Here is a 17988-nt window from a genome sequence, read left to right as displayed (position 1 = left end):
GACCCAATCTTGTAAGCCCATCTATCTAATGATATATATGCCCCAATCACATGCTTCTACAGTCTGGCATATAATTGTGATGTATTGATCTGCCATCAACCAGGCCTTGTGGCGGTTTCCTTTGTTGACCTATGCCCCCTTTAAAGCTTGGTATCTCAAGGAACCCTTGAACGCCATTACAACCCCATGTTAATGGCCTCCCTCATTCAGAGGTGTGTCTGTGTCTTTGTGTTGTCTTTGTCTCTTTCAAGATTTAATAAATGTTCTCCTTAAATTATTAAGAAAAGAAATATGTCACTCTGAAACTTCTCTTGAACATAGAGTAGTTTAAGCAAAAAAGAAGAAATGATGAACAGAAATTTTCAAAAGGCAACTTGATAAGACAAAACATCATAACAAAAAATAACAACAACAAAAAACCCATCATAACAAAATTTGCAAAGACTTAGGCGCAGAAAATCAAAAGGAATTCCATGCACGACTGGAGACTGGGATGCCCTGGTCCTGACCATGTCTGATTATCAAGCTCCAGAAGGCAACTGTAACTCACTCCGGGCAATTCCTCCTTCAGGACAAGGAACACCCAAGATACCCAATCCCAGAGCTTTGCAAACAGTTTTACCATTTGGGCTGGGTCACTGGGAATTAGCTTGAAGCATGGAAATGAAATCTATATCACCCCTTGCAGGAGTGCAAAAGGAGTGAATTCAGCCTGAGGACCTGTTTGTTTGTGACAAGAATGAATAGGACCTAAGTGGGCCTCCGCCATCTAACATGCTCAGGAAAGCCAGTGTATCCTCTTTCATAAATGCTTACACAATGAGAGGAGCCAGTGTAGTGATCCACACCCACTCTCAAGCTGCTGTCATGGCCACCCTCCTTTTTCCAGGACAAGAGTTTAAAATTACACATCAGGAGATGATGAAAGGAATAAGGAAGTGTACCTCAGGAGGGTATTATCGAAACAGTGCTCTGTTGGTAGTGCCCATTATTGAGAATACACCTGAGGAGAAAGACCTCTAAAAACAAATGGCTTGTGCAATGGATGAGTACCCAGACTCCTGTGCGATGCTGCTCAGAGGACACGGGGAGAAACATGGCGGAAGGCTAAAACCAGGTGTGTAGGCTATGAGTATTTGTTTGATAATTGCTGTTTCAATGAAGATAGTGGGACTGAATCCTACACAGCTTCTGGTTGGAGAGAATGGAATTGTGTAAACCAGCGTGAAGCTTAATTATGTACAGAAAGCAAGACATATGTGAAGTTTAGTTATTTTTTATCAATTAAAAATTTCCTTGAAGCCAAAAAAAAAAAAAAGAAAGAAACTCAAAAGGGAAGAACATGTTCAGCATATCTCAAGCTGAAAGAACTGAAGAGAAAACTGCCAGGCTTGAGTTGCAATATTAGGAATCCTGTGTGCAAAATATTGAATGATGCAAGAAGCATCAACAGAAGATAGGACTATAGAGTCACTGTACCAAAGAGAATTGGTTGATGTTCAGCAAGTTCAGGTGGTAATATATGATTAAGAACTGATTGGAATGGGGAGAGTAGTCCAAGCGATACTGAAAGCAATCGTGAAAAGCGGGGCTCGAAGAATTGACAGGCTATCAATCGGAGATGTTTCAACAAACTGATGAAGCACTAGGAATCACTGGTTTATGGCAAGAACTATTCAGTACAGCCACCTTGCTAACCAACTGGAAGAGATCCATATTTGTGCACAGGCCAAAGAAAAGTGACCCAACAGAATGCAGCAGGTGTGTAACAAGATCATTAATATCACATGCAAGTGAAATTTTACTGATGATAATTTTTAAATGGTTGTGAAAGTACATTGACAGGAAGCCACCAGAAATTCAAACCAGTTTGCATTTCAGAATTTAGAACTGATCATGTAACAAAGGATATATCGTTGCTGGCATTACATGAATCTTGGCTGAAAGCAAAAGAACACCAGGAAGATATTTACTTGCATTAAACTGACTATGCAAAGGCATTTAACTGTGTGGATCATAACAAACAATGGATAACAATGCGAAGAATAGGGATTCCAGAATATTAATTATGCTCATACAGAACTTGACCAAGAGGCTGTAGTTTAAAAGCAGGAAAGGAGAGGTGCCAGAGTTGTATCCTTTCATTAGACTTATTCAGTCTGTATGCAGAGCAAATAATCTGGAAGCTGGACTATATGGAGAAGGACGGAGCATCAGGAATGCCGGAAGGCTCATTAGCAATCATGATATGCAGATAACATAATCTCCTTTACTGGAAGTCAAGAGGACTTGGAGCTACAACCTTCAATATAATTTACAACTCAAGTAAGTAAGACAAAAATCCCCACAATTGGACCAATAGACAATATCATAATAAATGGAGAAAAGATTGAAGTTGTCAAGGATTTCATTTTACTTGGATTGACATTAAATACTCAAGGAAGCAGTAGTCAAAAAATCAAATGTATTAACCCCATGTATTGCAGTGGGTAAATTTGCTGCAAAAGTGTTGAAGAGCAAAGACTTCACTTTGAGGACTAAGGTGCATCTGGCCCAAGGTCTTGTCAATGGCCTTATTTGCATGTGAAAGCCGGGCAATAAGTAAGGAAAACTGGAGGAGAAGTGATGCATTGAATTATGTTGTCAAAGAATATTGAAAGTACCTTGGACTTCTGGAATAACAAGCAAATCTGTCTTGAAAGAAATATATTTGGCGTGCTCCTTAAAAGTACAAACAGCCACTTGGTCTCACGTACTTTGGTATGTTATCAAGAGAAACCTGTCCCTGGAAAAGGACATCATGCTTGGTAGTGTCAGCAAAAAAGAGGAAGACCTTCCACAACATGGATTTAGGCAGTGACGGCAATGATGGCCTCACCCTTAATAATCATGTGAGGATGGTGCAGAACTGGGTAGTGTTTCCTTGTGTTGTACATGTGAGTCACTATGGGTCAGAGGCAACTGGACAGCACTGAACAACATTAAGAGGGCTTGAGAACCTTACCATTGTAGGATTGGGACAGAAACTCAATTGTGGCAGGCCAGGGATTGAGGAAAGGAGGTAGTGGACGGAAGTCCGTACTCCTCCTACACTGTGAAGAGCCATGAGAACCTGAGATTACAAGCAGAGAGAATAAAATGAGCACAAGTGTGGACGGAAACTAGAATTTTCTAAAATGTACTGTGCATTTAGATAGGAAGGAAAGAAGGAAAGGGGTAATTAGATTTGAGTCTACAACTATTACAGGAACCTGACCGTAAAAGGCTGAGCTTTATCATGGAGGCAAAGAGAAATTCTTAAGATGTTGAGTGTAGGAGTTAGGGAAACAAAAAACAGAAACAGTTAAGGTTGTAACTATCTCCTGCAGTTGAGTTCCAGGACACTGGGAGGAAAAGAGATGTAAGCAATCTAGCACTATAAACAGCTCAACAGCATTATGATCGGGACAACCTACTGTCTTTCCCCGCCATCCTTGTCCTCTGGTCACAAAGTAGCTGCTGCATTTCTAGGATGCATATTCTGTTTCCAGGCAGAAGGGGAAAGGGGAAATTACAAAATGCTTTCTCCTTATATTCCTTGACTTTTGTTCTAGAAAAGGCAGCCTTCCTCAGGAGCTTCTATCTGTATCTCACTGGCAGTTTGTCACATTGTTATCTAACTGCAAAGAAGGCTGAACCTCACCCGTTTTAATTTCAAGTCTTGACGCAGAGAAAAACAAAGGAAAGCGATTGGAATCAGGATTATCGGGCTACCCTGTGTGGGATTTGAGGTTTTAAGAAGGTATTTGTGATGGTACGGCAGTACCTCACCAGAAAATAACATCCAAAATAAAGAAACTTGGGTTGCTGCTCTAGCTCTTGCATTAATGAGCTCTGTAAATCACTTACTGCCTTGGACCGAAGTTCCACTTTGAAAATGATAGGATATGTAGGGACCATTCCCACTACCAAAGTTTGTGGTTCTGTCATAGCTTGAAGTTTGCTAAAAACTGATTTGCCCTTTTATAATCGCAAGCACTGGATTCGCAAAATAATTTACATTTGCTTCTAGGTAGGGTGATTCACTTTCATAAAAGATTCATTTCAAAGGAAGATGTTTTAGAAAAACAGGAGGAAAAGCCACAACTCCCCTGACAGCAAAATCAGGGTGCGGAGCGTTAAGACATGTCGATGATTTTCCCAGGAGAATTCTGCTCCTCCTCTATATCTGTTGGAATTACAAAGAAATGAAATCCACTCCAAATCTCATTTTCAGTCCAGTATCTTTAAATCATAGTTTCACTTCACTGGATTTTCCATATAACTGAACCTTCTCCTTTTAAAAACAAAACTTCTTCCTCCCACTTTTTACTATTTTTTCCTTGTGGAATCTTCCCCAAATATATGATGTGCTCTGCTGACTTCTTAAAAACAAGATAATGGATGTATTTTGCTTCCTGCTAACTCTGAGACAGTAGTGGACTCTTGGAGTCTTAGTTCTAGGGCTGCTATTACAAAAGTACCACAAACAGATTTCTTTCCTCACAGGTGTTAGGTGTCTAGAAGACCAAATTTGGGGCATCGTCCCAGGGAACGCTTTCTCCCTATGTCAGCTCTGGATGAAGGACTCACGTCTTTTTAACATCTGTGATTCTTGTGTTCCATGGAGCTGTATGTGTGCCTTAGCTGTACCCTCCCCCGGGTCTAGGAGGTCCTCCGCAGTCTCTGCTCCGGGCTCCTCTTCCTGGGTGGTAGTCATGTCCCATACTCTGCTCTCTTGTTCGGTCTCTTTTATATCTTAAAAAAGATTGTCTGAAGATTCCACTTAATCTTGTAGGTTGTATCCTGCCTCATTAATATAACTGCCTCTAGTCCTGTCTTATTAGCACCATAGAGATTAGGATTTACAATGCATATGATAATTATATCAGATCACAAAATGGAGGATAATTACATAATATGGAAAACCAAGGTGTCCTGGGGGGAGGGGGTAGAACAGGAGAAACACAATTTAATCTATAACAGAATCTAAAGGGGCTATGAAAAAAGCATTTGCTCGTTTTCAAAAGCGCCCCCAAACCTTTGTTCATTTTGTTTGTTTGCTGGATATACTAGTAATACATTTTTTTTCTCTCTACAATAAGCTTTCAAATAACTTTCAGAAGACTCTTTTTTTGCAGTGGGAAGTCTTAATACTCTAAGTCTTAATACTCTTATTCCCCGCTCCTGTTCCTGCCTTCTAACCTACTTTGGTCTGAGAAACCAGAAACCCAGAATACGTGTTAAAGATCATTGCAAATATTGGATGTGAGAATCATGCATACCTAGAAAAGCTGATGAATTTGGGGTCTCTATTTCTATTCCGTGGAGGCAACTCTGTCCAAGGGAGATGAAGTTGCCAGAAATCTGACCTTTGGATAAATTGAACAGCTGCCACATTTTCAAGCACAGACTATCTGGCCACAGAATATATACACAAGTGTTTTTAAAGGAGTTGGCGTGTTTGGGGAGGAGCACAATGGACAGATTAGAAAAGAATATTATACACTCAGCATTGCTGCAAGCACATCTGCTACTGCTCAAAGTTCCAGTCATTGTGACTACTTTGTGTGATCGAGCACGGCTCGTGTATTCTGATGACATAAATTCTCAAAGTCCACAAAAGGAGGGCCTGGGAAGAGGATAAAAGCAGGGTTACTACATTATAAGAAGGTACCTCAAAATCACATTTTTTAAATTTCTGTGAGGCCTACAGAATTGTTTCATGCTGCCTTATTTACTTTTATGACTACATTTTGTGCCCCCAAAATATAGGTGTCTAATTCACCATCAGTGTCTTCTTCTCACTCCATCAGCATGACTTTGTTCGACGAGATCGGCCACTGCGTGTCCTAATTGACCTCATACAAAGGACAAAAGATGCTGTTCGTGAGCTAGATAACCTGCAGTACCGGAAAATGAAAAAAATCCTTTTCCAAGAGGCACGAAATGGACCCTTGAATGAATCACAGGAAGATGAAGAAGTAGGTTCATTTTATTGCTGCGGGTTCTTGTAGAGTACCTACTGTGTGAAAAGAGCCTTGGGCTGAGCCCTTGGAAAGTACTCTTGAGCACAAAATGTATGTGATGAACTCTGCATTGAAAGACACAGAGGGTCACAGAGAAGACATTTGTAAAATAGCGCAAAAGATGAAAAGTGTCGGAGAGGTATATTGTAGTGCACAGGTCCATGGGGGGGAGGGGCAGAAAATAAATATGCTGGTGAGATTAATGAAGGTGCTGTGGAGAACATGGTGTGTTTGGGTTTTGGTGGCTATAAAGTAAAGTGGTGCTTTAGCAAGATTATCCTGGCTACAAAGTATAAGAAGGAGCTGAATGGGTGACATTCTAGATAATAATCCATATAGGAGACAATAGGGCCAGTTTTGATGGGAATGGGAAAAAAAGGACATTTTTAAGAAACATTGTACAGGTAGGTTTGACAATACATGAGCTTATTGAAAGGGGGTAACAGATGAGTTTAAGGTTAAGTGTGGGTCACTAGGAGCATGTCAACACCAAAGATAGAGAAGAACAGGAAAGATGGGCACACTTGGCGGGTGATTTCAGCTAGTAGCTATTGGGTTTACGGTCCTGCCATCATGTAGAAGAGACATAGTACATAGATGGACATTTTTTCTAAGGACAGACAACATCTTGGTTTCTTGAAAAATTAAAGAATGTCATTGTTTGGGGGCAAAGGTGATGATGGTTGGAATACCCAGATGGCAATGTCTAGCAGTTCGTTGAAAGAAACAAACCTAGAATATAGGACAGAGGTTTGGACAAAGGTATCTGACTGGGGGTCAAGAACATTATAATGAGAATTAGAAAATAATGATGGTGACAAATGTACAAATGTGCTTGACACAATGGATGGATGGATGGATTGTGATAAGAGTTGTATGAGCCCCCAATAAAATGATTTTTTTAATGAGAATTAAACAAGGGGTTAGATATAGACTGAGAAAAGGACCCACATTATATAAGAAAAGGGAGACTTAGGAGATAAAGATATCACAGATTTTGAGAAAATACACAACTTTAAGGAGAAAGCAGCCAATATGTGATGAGAGGTCAAGTCAGATAGGGTAAAACACACACACACAACATTAACTACGTTTTATAATTAAAACATCCTTGATAACCTTAGTGAATGCAGTGTTACAGTGATAGGATAAATAGTTGATTACTGTGGTTTGTGGAATAAGTAGGAGGTGAGAAAGCAGAGACAGAAAAAGTTGGTTGTTTTAAGATTCAGACATTTAAGAAGGAAAAGTGAGAGAGGGCTGTGTGGTAGAGAGGTACCTAAATATGGGGCTGACTTCTTCAACTTATAGGCAGAGGGGAAGGAGCCGCCCAGAGGTATTGATGAAAGAGAAAAGATGTAATTAAAGAAATAGAACCTCAGGTGGTAGGTAGGTTGGGGACAGGAGCACAAGTGCAGGAATTCGCTTGAACAAAAGAAAGCACTCAGCTTCCTCTAAAACTAGATAAGGAGGAGGAAAGAAAGAAGAATGACTTTTTAAAATGTAAAACAACGTGACAAGGTGTGTATCACTAATTATAAAAGTGAAATTCAGAAAACAGAATTGAACTATAAAATTCTTGATTACATGTATATAAATGAGTCTCTTTAATTGGGAAAATCTATCTATTTTTAAAGTAGTTTCTTTTCTACAACCTTGAAAATTATCTATACTAGTGATTCTTTTCATTGCCGTGGCTAAGTAACAATTCATTAAAGTTTTAGATATACATTCACACATATACATATATTTAACTTTTAAAAAGCTCACTGCCATTGAATCAATTACAACTCATATCCGTGGGGGTGTGTACACACATGCCTACAGACATATAAGGAGCCCTTTTGGTGCTGTGGATTAGGTATTGGGGTTCTATTGGGGTGCTAACAGTAGGATCAGCAATTCAAGCCTACGAGCTACTCCATGGGAAAAAGATAAGACTGTCTGCTCCATAAAGATTTATAGTCTTGGCCACCCTAAGGTCATTATGAGTCAGAATAGACTTGATGACAGTGGGCATGGATAGATAGACAGACAGACAGACAGACAGACAGATAGATAGGCATGCATAGATAGATAGATAGAAAGATAGATAGGCAGGGAGGCAGGGAGGCAGGCAGACAAGACAGGCAGCTATCCAGGCAGACAAGCATACACATATGCAAAGCAGCATACATACATACATACATACATACATACATACATAGGCAGTCGCGAGTTAAGAATATCCCACTTATGTACCATCCATAGTTATGAGCCAGCCCTCATAAAGTCTATTATATTAAAATTTAAATGTTTGAGGTACATGCAGTAGTTTGCAATAAATGGGTGCTACTTTGCTACCCACATCAAGACTTTATTATTATTATTATTATTATTACTGAATTGTTACATTAAAGATGTCTTAGTATACCTAGCATTGTTTTCTTCAATATAAAAAGGGTTTTTTGTGGCTTTAATATGGATAGAAAAGTATACTATGTATTAAACTAGCACTTGACTGACTTAGACATGAAAGGTAATTAACTATTCCAATTTATGTACAAATTTGATTTTAAGATAGACTTAGGGACAAACGTTGTTTGTAATGGGAACTGGGGGTTCTGCCTATGTATATATACACAAATGCATAGTGTGGTCCTTTGAAAATAGAGATGTTTCTTTAATTGCATTATTTAATCTAACATCAAAAGATCCCACTGTGATGGATAAATTATATGTTCTGATAATATTTTACCACTTCTCAAATAGTAGTCTTAGAACTAGTAATATGAATACCAGTATTATTTAACAGATATATTTAATAAGATTACACAGGTAAGCATGATGGAATTGCTTGAGGGAGGCAGAATTTAATTACCTGTTCAGGACAGCAGAATTAATATCCCTGCTTAGATATGAAGTTACTCGATAGTAGCTTGCAGAGGAGCATGCTGCTAGTCAAATCCCCAAAAACTCTTCCCTCGACTTGAGTTCCAAGCCTAGTTTTGCAGATATCCTCGAGCGGCCGGCCAGCAGGCTGTCTGTAGCACCTTGATAGTCCCTTACAGCCCTCTGCCTACAGAGTAGCAAGATGATAATATGATCATTGTGTATGAAAGGGGAAAGCCCAGGGACAGACGCATTTGGAGCCTTATGACCCATGTCCAGAATGGCCCCTGGGGAAGGCAGAGAAGTGAATTTGAAATGTCTGAAAATAGTGGGGGAGTAGTGGAGCCACTACATAAAAAGTTTATCTTTGCAGATTTGGCAGAAAAGCAACTTGGCACTGCAGAATTGAGTGTGCTTAATAGCTTAGTCAATGGATTGGCACTTTATCTCCAGTCATTTTTTTTAACCCCAGTGCCCCATTTTTATAGGACAGCGAACATGGAACCAGCCTGAGCAGGGAAGTGGACAGCCTGGGCAGCAACCACTCCATCCCAAGCATGTCTGTGAGCACAGGCAGCCAGAGCAGCAGTGTGAATAGCATGCAGGAGGTCATGGACGAGAGCAGCTCTGAGCTGGTCCTGATGCAGGAGGACGAAAGCACGATAAGTTCCAGTTCCTCCATTGTGCATAAGAAGGTAGGTTTCAGGGGACCCTTCACAGCTCTCAGCATCTCCAGTCCTGGTGAAGTCAGCTCTGGCCACTTAGCATCCAGCTTTCTTGTTACTTTCTGTGACTGAAATGTGAGGCTACACCTAGCCCTTGATAGTTCTCTGACAGTCAAAATGCAGAATGGGGTAGATGGTCTCTTGGCCTATTTCTTTATCTTCCTTTCTCATTATTCTGATTTCCACTTTCAGTCAGTAAATTATAAAAAACAAAAAAAACAACTACAAATCTTCAAGTCAAAGAAACCAGTACACCCTTTTCCAAACCAACCATTTGGTTTGGAAACCAACATATTAATTCATACTAATTAGTTCATGCAAATAAAATAGTGCCTGTGCCTCTCTACAGCAGGAGTTTGATTTTAATTCCAGTGAGAAAGCATGGTGTCAAACTTGTCTTCACTTATACTTCTGTTGGTTGTGCTTGCTTCTTGGAAGGAAGGGGAGATTGAATAGGTAAGGATTGGAAGGCAGGAGAAAACATACTGGTGTCTGTGGAAGGGCACAGTTTTGTTTTCTGGGACCAAGTAACCCATTCATTTGTTTAATGAATTTTAGTGGGGGGCTTCTCCTATATGATAGGCACTGTGGTAGGCCTTAGAGGCACAGAGGGTCTAAAACAGACACAATTCTTTCATCAAGTTTATTATCTATGGTAGAGATTAAGCAAATAATCACACTAATCACTATATAATGTAATTATGAAATTTGCTCTGGCTCAAAGGAAAACTTAATCTTGGAAGAAGTAATGAAAAGCCTGTTTGGTGCAGTAACATCTACGCAAAAACTTCAAAGACAAATAAAAAGTTAACTAGCTGGGGATGATAGTAGGGGTCAATGCCAAGGCTGTGAGGCAAATGAAGCCCTGTATCTTTAAGGAAGAGTAGGTAAGGCAAGAGAGTTAAAACTTGGTAGAACATGTGGAGAATGCATCAAGGTTAGAGAGCCAGCAAGGGCCCCGATAAATTGGAAGTCAGGACAGCATTTTGCAGAAAGTTGCAATATCAGACATATGAAATTCTGGGTTCTGCTCTTTGGATACAGGCAGGTGATCACACATTTGAAGGGTAGAAGGTAAGGCTTTCTGGGACCTCATTTTCGGGGAGCTCTCTTGGGTGCTGACAGAACTGGCTCGCTCCCTCTGGGAGGCCATTGGTAGAGGAAGCGAAAGAAGAAGAATCCAGTTGCACCTTTTACTCCAGGGTCTCCCAAGGGGATGCACACTTAGAAGGAAGGTACCACTGGCATAGTCACCCAAGCAGAACCCTGAGCTACAACTCATTGCGCGGTGGGATTGGAATTTTTACTTTCTGGTGTCACGCTGCCTTGTTGTGATAATATGGGTTTATCAATGCTTTTTCCTCCCTGATGTAATCACTTATGGAGAATAAATGTTCGTTTTTATTAGATGTTATTGTGCTCCACAAACCCACTGCCATCAAGTCGATTCTAACTCATAGAGACCCTATAGGGTTTCGGTGCTTGTAAATCTTCATCAGAAAAGATGGCTTCATCTTTCACAATGTATTCCATAGATATTAATTTCTATGACAAAAGATATATGTACATTACACATTAACATTATTTTGTTATTATATTATATATAATATAATGTAGATTAGTAGATGTTAATATATATGGTAACTGGATTTGATCAACAGAAATGCTTATGGGGAAAATTTAAATTCTATAACGTAGTTTATTGTAAGCTGTGTGTGGTTGTTGTAGTTGAGACAATTCAGACTCACGGCAGCACCATGTGTACAAAGTAGAACTTCTCCAGAGGATTTTCAAGCTTGTGACTTTGTACAAGCAGTTCACAAGGCTTTACTTCTGAGGCACCTCTGGGCGGCTTCGAACTACCAACTTTTTAGTTAGTAATCAAGCACTTAATCATTCCATCACCCAGGGACTCCTTGGTGAAATATGTCAGTGAAATTTAGTGGAAGGGAACTGAAAAACATTTGCAAATAAAATCTCAAGTGAGTTCTCTTCAAATTGCAAATAGGCTGAAAAATAGATTACATTATCTACAAAAACTTAATGTTAAAGCTGGTATCTCTTCATGAAACCCCTTCACTCACTATTCCTGAACTTTAAAATGTACCATCTTAGAAAACAACAGAAATTTAAAATTTTTCAGGAAGTTTTTTATTTGTTGATTTATGTGAATTCCCTGAAACTTTTTCACTTGGAATATACATGAAATATAATTTTATACTCTCACTAGAGACTGACATACAGGAATGAGTACACTGCATTGCTGTTCTGTTTGTCATTGTTTTGTTTTTTTGTTTGGCTTTTTTGTGCTACATTTGTGGGCTTTGGTTTCTACATCTATAAAATTAGAATTTTTTTCGGCATGCTTTCAGAGTTGATTCTGAAGCATCTATCTCTGTAATCTTTAAAGAAGCAAATGTCTAGCATGGTGACTCAGGAGCATGCTTCCCCTACGTTACAGTTTATATTAACTATTCAGATCCCACTTAAGATCTCACTGGATAAAGAAAATGTTCTACTAGAATGTTTGAAAGTCACAGTCTCATCAGCCTCTTCTCTTCATGCAGACGAGATGACACTGAAGAATAGGTATTGGTAGTGTTGTCGGCTAGGCTCTACAGGAAGCAGAGTTGAGACACTTTAGTCACTGCCATTGAGTCCAATAGAAAGCCCCAGCTTTCTCCTAAGGAGCAGCGGTGGTTTCAAACCGCTGACCTTGCATTTAGCAGCCCAATACATAACCCCCGCATCGCCAGGGGTCCTGAGACACTTTAGGGCAGTAGAACATTCACTTGTAGGTAATGCCCAGATTAACACATATGATGATGAACCACATTTACAACGTTATTTTTTTAATCAATATAAAATTTATCTGATCAGTTGTATGTACCACATACAAAGTGTCAGCACATAATTTTCTGACATTATCACTCTCAAATGTAATGTTCCACCACCCAATGACAAATAATATCCAGTTTATAAAGATGCTGATAATAAAAGGCAGTAATAATGCAAACAAAATTTTAATGAGGTGTTTAACTTACATCAAAAATGATTTGCAATGGAGTAGTCATCAGACCATACCTGCATTGCAAGTGCTGGAATACCTATATTCTTAAATTCCTACGAGGTCAATTCTTGTGAATGAGAGGCGTAGCGTAGAAAGCAGCATTGGGCAGAGTGCAAAAGTGACCTGGGATGCAGACTCCAGGGTAGGCTCAGTTGACTCCACAGGGAACTCTGGTGCTAAAATAGCTCTTCAGAATTATCCCACATTGGGCAGGGCCTTAATAACCCAACCAAGATAAGTCATTGAATCTGGGAAAGCCCTGAAGGGGGTGAGCTTGAGCAAGCCTGCTCTCTGCCACTCAGGCAATCCCTGAAGGAGCCCATAGCAAAGACAACTGCTTGTAACTCTGCTGAGGCAGAGTCCTGCCCTAAAGGGACTTCTGGATAGTAGTACATTTCCAAGTCTATGATTATTTGCAACTAAACACAAACCAAAAAAAAAAAAGCACAATAGTTAAGCATTCAGTTGCTAATCAAAAGGGCGGCAGTTCAGACCCACCCAGAAGCTCTGTGGGAGAAAGGTCTCACAATCTGCTTCCATAAAGATAACAGGCAAGAAAACCCTCTGGCACTTCTACTTTGTCACCTGGGGTACTAGGAGTTGGAATCCACTTGACCGCACCCAATGGCAACAACTAAGAATATCATAGTAGTCAATAAAGTTTCAGGAAACATTTACCTATTTTGTGTCCAGAATCTTAGAAAAGTCTATACATCCTATTATCATATTATAAATACTAGTCTATCCATGATCTCATCATTATCCTATTTTATTTTTAGACAATTATATAGTTATTATTTCCCCACTAGAATTTAAGTTCAAATTTGTTCAGCACTATGTCCCCAATCCTTAAAGCAGTGCCTGGGTACAGGGTAGGCACTCCGTACATTAATCAAGAATGAATGAATGAACAAGCGACAAAACCATAGGGAATAATTAGGTACCAAATATTAAACATCACACTATTCAGCTTCATTGCACATAATGGATCGAAAGGGGTTAAATAATCTGAAATGTTTCTTTATGGTGTGAAAGAGTTAACAGAATAGAATTCCTGTAATGAAAATACCCAAGACAGTAAGAGCATGCTTGATAAATACGAAAATGTAAAATAAGAGTTTTTGTCCTTCTTGATTGTTACAATCAAGCAGACATTTCCTAAATTAGCCAAATCATGGATCTGAAACAGAGTACCATTTTATATAGGAAGTCAGTTCACTTTTAAAGGCCACATATAACTAGCGTGAGAGCTCGACTCACACACAATTAACTGCTCTGCACCCGCAATAAAGATGCCCGGATTTTAGCAGCACAGTTCTGCTGTCACAGATCAAGTCCCCCAAATGTAAGGTGACACTCTGAAAAATTTCGTCTAACATCATCATTTGGGTTTCTTCCCTCTCTCCAGTCCTGGCCTCTCTTCTAGTCTTTCCCAGGCCCTGCAGGGACCCTAATCTAATCTTCCTTTGAGCAGGAATGCTTCGATAAATGTGAAGGCATATTCTGACAAAATAAACTTCAGCCAGCTCTTTCTTTTCCTCCTGCTCGTGGAGTCACACACACAGCTTTTCCCACTAAGTGAAACTTCATTGCTTTTCTCTAGACGCAGCTTCTCACCTGCTCCTTAGCCCCACATCCGCCTGAGGTAAACACCTTAAAGCTGTGCTGAACTAAGGTGAAGGTGGACTTTCATAGGACACAACATACACAACCGTTCTTGATTATTCACAAGTGACTCGAAGGCGAACTTTGAAAAAGGACTGGTTTCTATTTGCTGTGCTGTGGATAGCGTACACCAATCCAACCATCTCTACATGTCCACCTTTCAGTGACATGCGTGACAGGCTTCAACCATTGTCATTTTCCTTTTCCAAACTGTTCCTTCCCCATCATTGCACATTCACTGCTCCCAAACTTCCCTGTCGTATCCGTGAGCGGCTGCTGTTAGTTTGAAGGGCACCGTGCTCAAGGCAGGCGTTCTTCCCTAGAGACGCTGGATTACTGTTTGAAGGAGACTTCAGGGGATATCTGTGGTTGAAGGTTTAAAGATTCTTTCAGGATGGTGCTTTTAGGAGTTCATCCAGCCTCCATGACTCCAGAAAATCTGGGTTCCATGATGTTTGAAAGTCTGTTTTATATTTTCTCTCCAGGGCCAACTTTGAATCCAGATTAGCTTCTTCTTCTTCTTTTTTTTTTTTTAAGCTGCTATCTAGACAGCTTCTGGGTTTCCACCATATTCCTTTAAAATGATTGAGCATATAGTAGTAACAAACAGATTTTAATGTTGGCTTAAGCAACAAAGTATGTGTGTATGTGTTTTAATTAAAAGGTCTACTTTTTTATCTTGACAAAGTCTAAAATTATCTTTGTCTAATGCTATCTTCTGTTATTATAGATCATAAGGGTGTACTACATTAAAGGTCTTGTTTTTTAAACAATTTATGTGTTTAGATATACCTTAATATACTGCAGTCATCGTGGCCTCTTAAAATATACTGTCTTTAAAAATAACACTCTTCCAGCTCCAGCTCTCCTTGCTGTAGTCCCAGCTCGTGCTGTGAGAGCTACACCTCATTTAATAATGTAGAAACAAGCGAAACTGAAGAGAGGGCTGGGGGGTTGCTGATCCCTCTTCCATACCATGAAAAGTGGGAGAATTTATGGAAAGGTTTCTCATCACCATCATAAAGTCCTAATTAAAAAAAAAAAAGAGGCCATTTAGCTAAGGTTCCCCCACTAATACTACCACCACTAGGTGAAGATATGCTTGTGTGTATAACATGATTTTAGGTCACTCTATAAGGTGACCAGATATTAATATTGGTACAACGGGACACCATTGATAAAACTCATCCTGGCGAAATAGCCACATGGCAGCTGAAAACCGTATACCCTAGCTTGTTGTGCATTCTTTCCAAAAATCGGGACTTTTTAAAAACACTGTGGGACGCAGAACAAATTGTTAAAAATCGGGACTGTCCTGCCAAAAGCAGGACATCTGGTCACCTTACTCTAAGAGTATAGAGTAGCAGGTTTTTCCTCAAATACACATTTGAATTCTGTTAAATAACCCAAGAGAAAACATCATTTTCTCAAAATCTCCTCAGCCCTATATTCTTGAGCTTATTTATTCAGCAAACATTTGCTGAATGCCTACTAAGTATCGAGCACTAAGTCTAGGTGGAAAGGAGACTGAGATTTTTCAGCCTACATTTGCTCCACCATAAGAAAGCCCACATTCTCATTCAGAGACTGACGGGTGTGTTTGACCATGAATACTGTGATAAAGGTAGACCCCAAACACACTGGAACCTAGAGTAGTGTCTTTCAGGTCACTAGACAATTGAGTGCACCGGGGATCTGCATTTCAGAAGCCTAAACAGGCAGACACTGAAGGAAATGTTTCCAAATTAAAGTAAAACCCCCTGTCTCAGGGTACCATAGTAAAGTCAGGGTACCATAGTAAAGTCGTGTATGCCTAGTACTTTGCATATTTCACTAGACCGCATGAAGTTCCTTCTCTTTACTAACGCTTTGAGCATTATTTTGTCTTGATTTCATTTTAATCTAAAGAAATTTAATTTCTTACAACAAAAGAGCATTGTAAATTACCAAGTTAACACAGACTTACTTAAAATGGGCCCCCAATCATACTGATATTCCAAGAAGTTCTTTTCCTTTTTGCTGGCTGATAATGTCAAAAGATATATTATAAGCACATTATATATTTTGGCTTGGTAAGGTAGAACATGAGACTGGTTCTTAAGCTTCTAAAATCATCCTTTCAAGAAGATCTGGGCCTTAATATTACCATTTGTAAATAATTACTAGTTATCTGTATAAATAGAAAAACAACCCTTTTTGTTATTAATCTGTGTGCTATTCAGAAGCTTTGGGGGCTAAATATCAGGGTCATTTTCAAAGGAACTGCTGCTTGAAAAGCTAATATAACTAACCAACTACATACCCCCTCTATCTGATGCTTTCATATATTTGTGCTTGCTGCTGCTTTTTTAAAATCATTTTACTGGGGCTCATACAGCTCTTAACACAATACATACATACATCCACTGTGTCAAGCACATTTGTACATTTGTTGCCATCATCATTTTCAAAACATTTTCTTTCTACTTGAGCCCTTGATATCAGCTCCTCATTTTTCTCCCTCTCTCCACCACCCTCTCTTCCTCACGAACCGTTGATAATTTGTAAATTTTTTTTTTCATGTCTTACACTGACCAATGCCTCCCTTCACCCACTTTTCTGTTGTCTGTCCCCCTGGGAGGGGGTTATATGTAGTTCATTGTGATCAGTTCCTCCTCTCTCTTCCCACCTTCCCCTTACCCTGCTGGTATCGCTCCTCTCCGTATTGGTCCTGAGGGGTTTATCTGTCCTGGATTCCCTGTGTTTATGGACTTGCTTCTTAAGTCACATTACCCCATTTTTAAACTGTTGGATTGTTTAAATCGCCTTCCAAGTTTTTAACCAATTTTATACAAACATTTATACATACATTTCCTAATGTACATGGATATCCATTGTTAGACTAAATTTGCCCCATTTTGTGATAACTTGAAAATATTTAAAGACTATTAATGTTGGTGATCTCTGTTATGAAGCTGCTCTGGAAAACTGCAGATTCTTTTATAAAAGGAAGAAAGCGACTTTAGGGGGAAGCAAAGCGGTGTATTATTTGGTGTGCTTACTATATTTAAAGTAGGTTTACTTATATTAGAAGTTGATTTAAATGTTCAATCTATTGTCCAGGCTAACATCTAAGCTACCTTTACTTCCAAACTAGATCTTAGTTGGTTTCTTAATGAAATTTAGAGTTTCAGCTTTTCCAATTCACCTCTTTATTTCTGAATTTAGGAATCTTGGAAAAGATCCCACGTAACCACTACATCAAGTTGGTTCTCACTCACAGGCGCCCTGTGTAGAGTCTTTTCCGGTGGTTTTGAATCTTTACACAGGCGGACACCCTTATCTTTCTCCAGAGCTCTCTTTACCTGTGAAATAATAGTTCAGAATTATCAGGAAATTATGTACAAATTTTTTTGACCCTTTGAAACATTTTTTATAAGTTCCAAAACATGGGTTAGGGAATACCTCTCTATCCACACCACGGTCTAAAAGAACTTTCTGCCTTGATTAAAAAATGTTCTATAGTGGACTGTCCAGTATGGTAACTATGGGTTCTTAAAATCTTATTTCATTTTAATTTGAAGATCTGCATGTGACTAGTGGCTACCTTATTTATTGTAGCAAGTGTGTT

At 39.3% G+C, this 17988-nt stretch overlaps 1 protein-coding gene and 1 pseudogene across 1 annotated transcript in view; both read left to right on the top strand.

Moving 5' to 3' along the window:
• The window catches only part of TAOK3 (TAO kinase 3), a 111879-nt gene that overhangs the window by 58028 nt on the left and 35863 nt on the right, over positions 1-17988 (top strand). The window contains exons 11-12 of the mRNA XM_004709559.2: positions 5835-6002; positions 9407-9613. Of these exons, the coding sequence (XP_004709616.1) occupies positions 5835-6002; positions 9407-9613 (375 nt within the window). The remainder of the gene's footprint in view (positions 1-5834; positions 6003-9406; positions 9614-17988) is intronic.
• LOC101656393 lies at positions 511-1218 on the top strand (annotated as a pseudogene).

The sequence above is a fragment of the Echinops telfairi genome, unplaced genomic scaffold, assembly GCF_000313985.2.
Source record: "Echinops telfairi isolate 266 unplaced genomic scaffold, ASM31398v2 ScPeMD7_7412;HRSCAF=8450, whole genome shotgun sequence".
In the NCBI taxonomy this organism is placed as follows: Eukaryota; Metazoa; Chordata; class Mammalia; order Afrosoricida; family Tenrecidae; genus Echinops; species Echinops telfairi.
The sequence above is the reverse complement of the archived record's forward strand: the minus strand, read 5'-3'. Positions and strand labels throughout refer to the sequence as shown.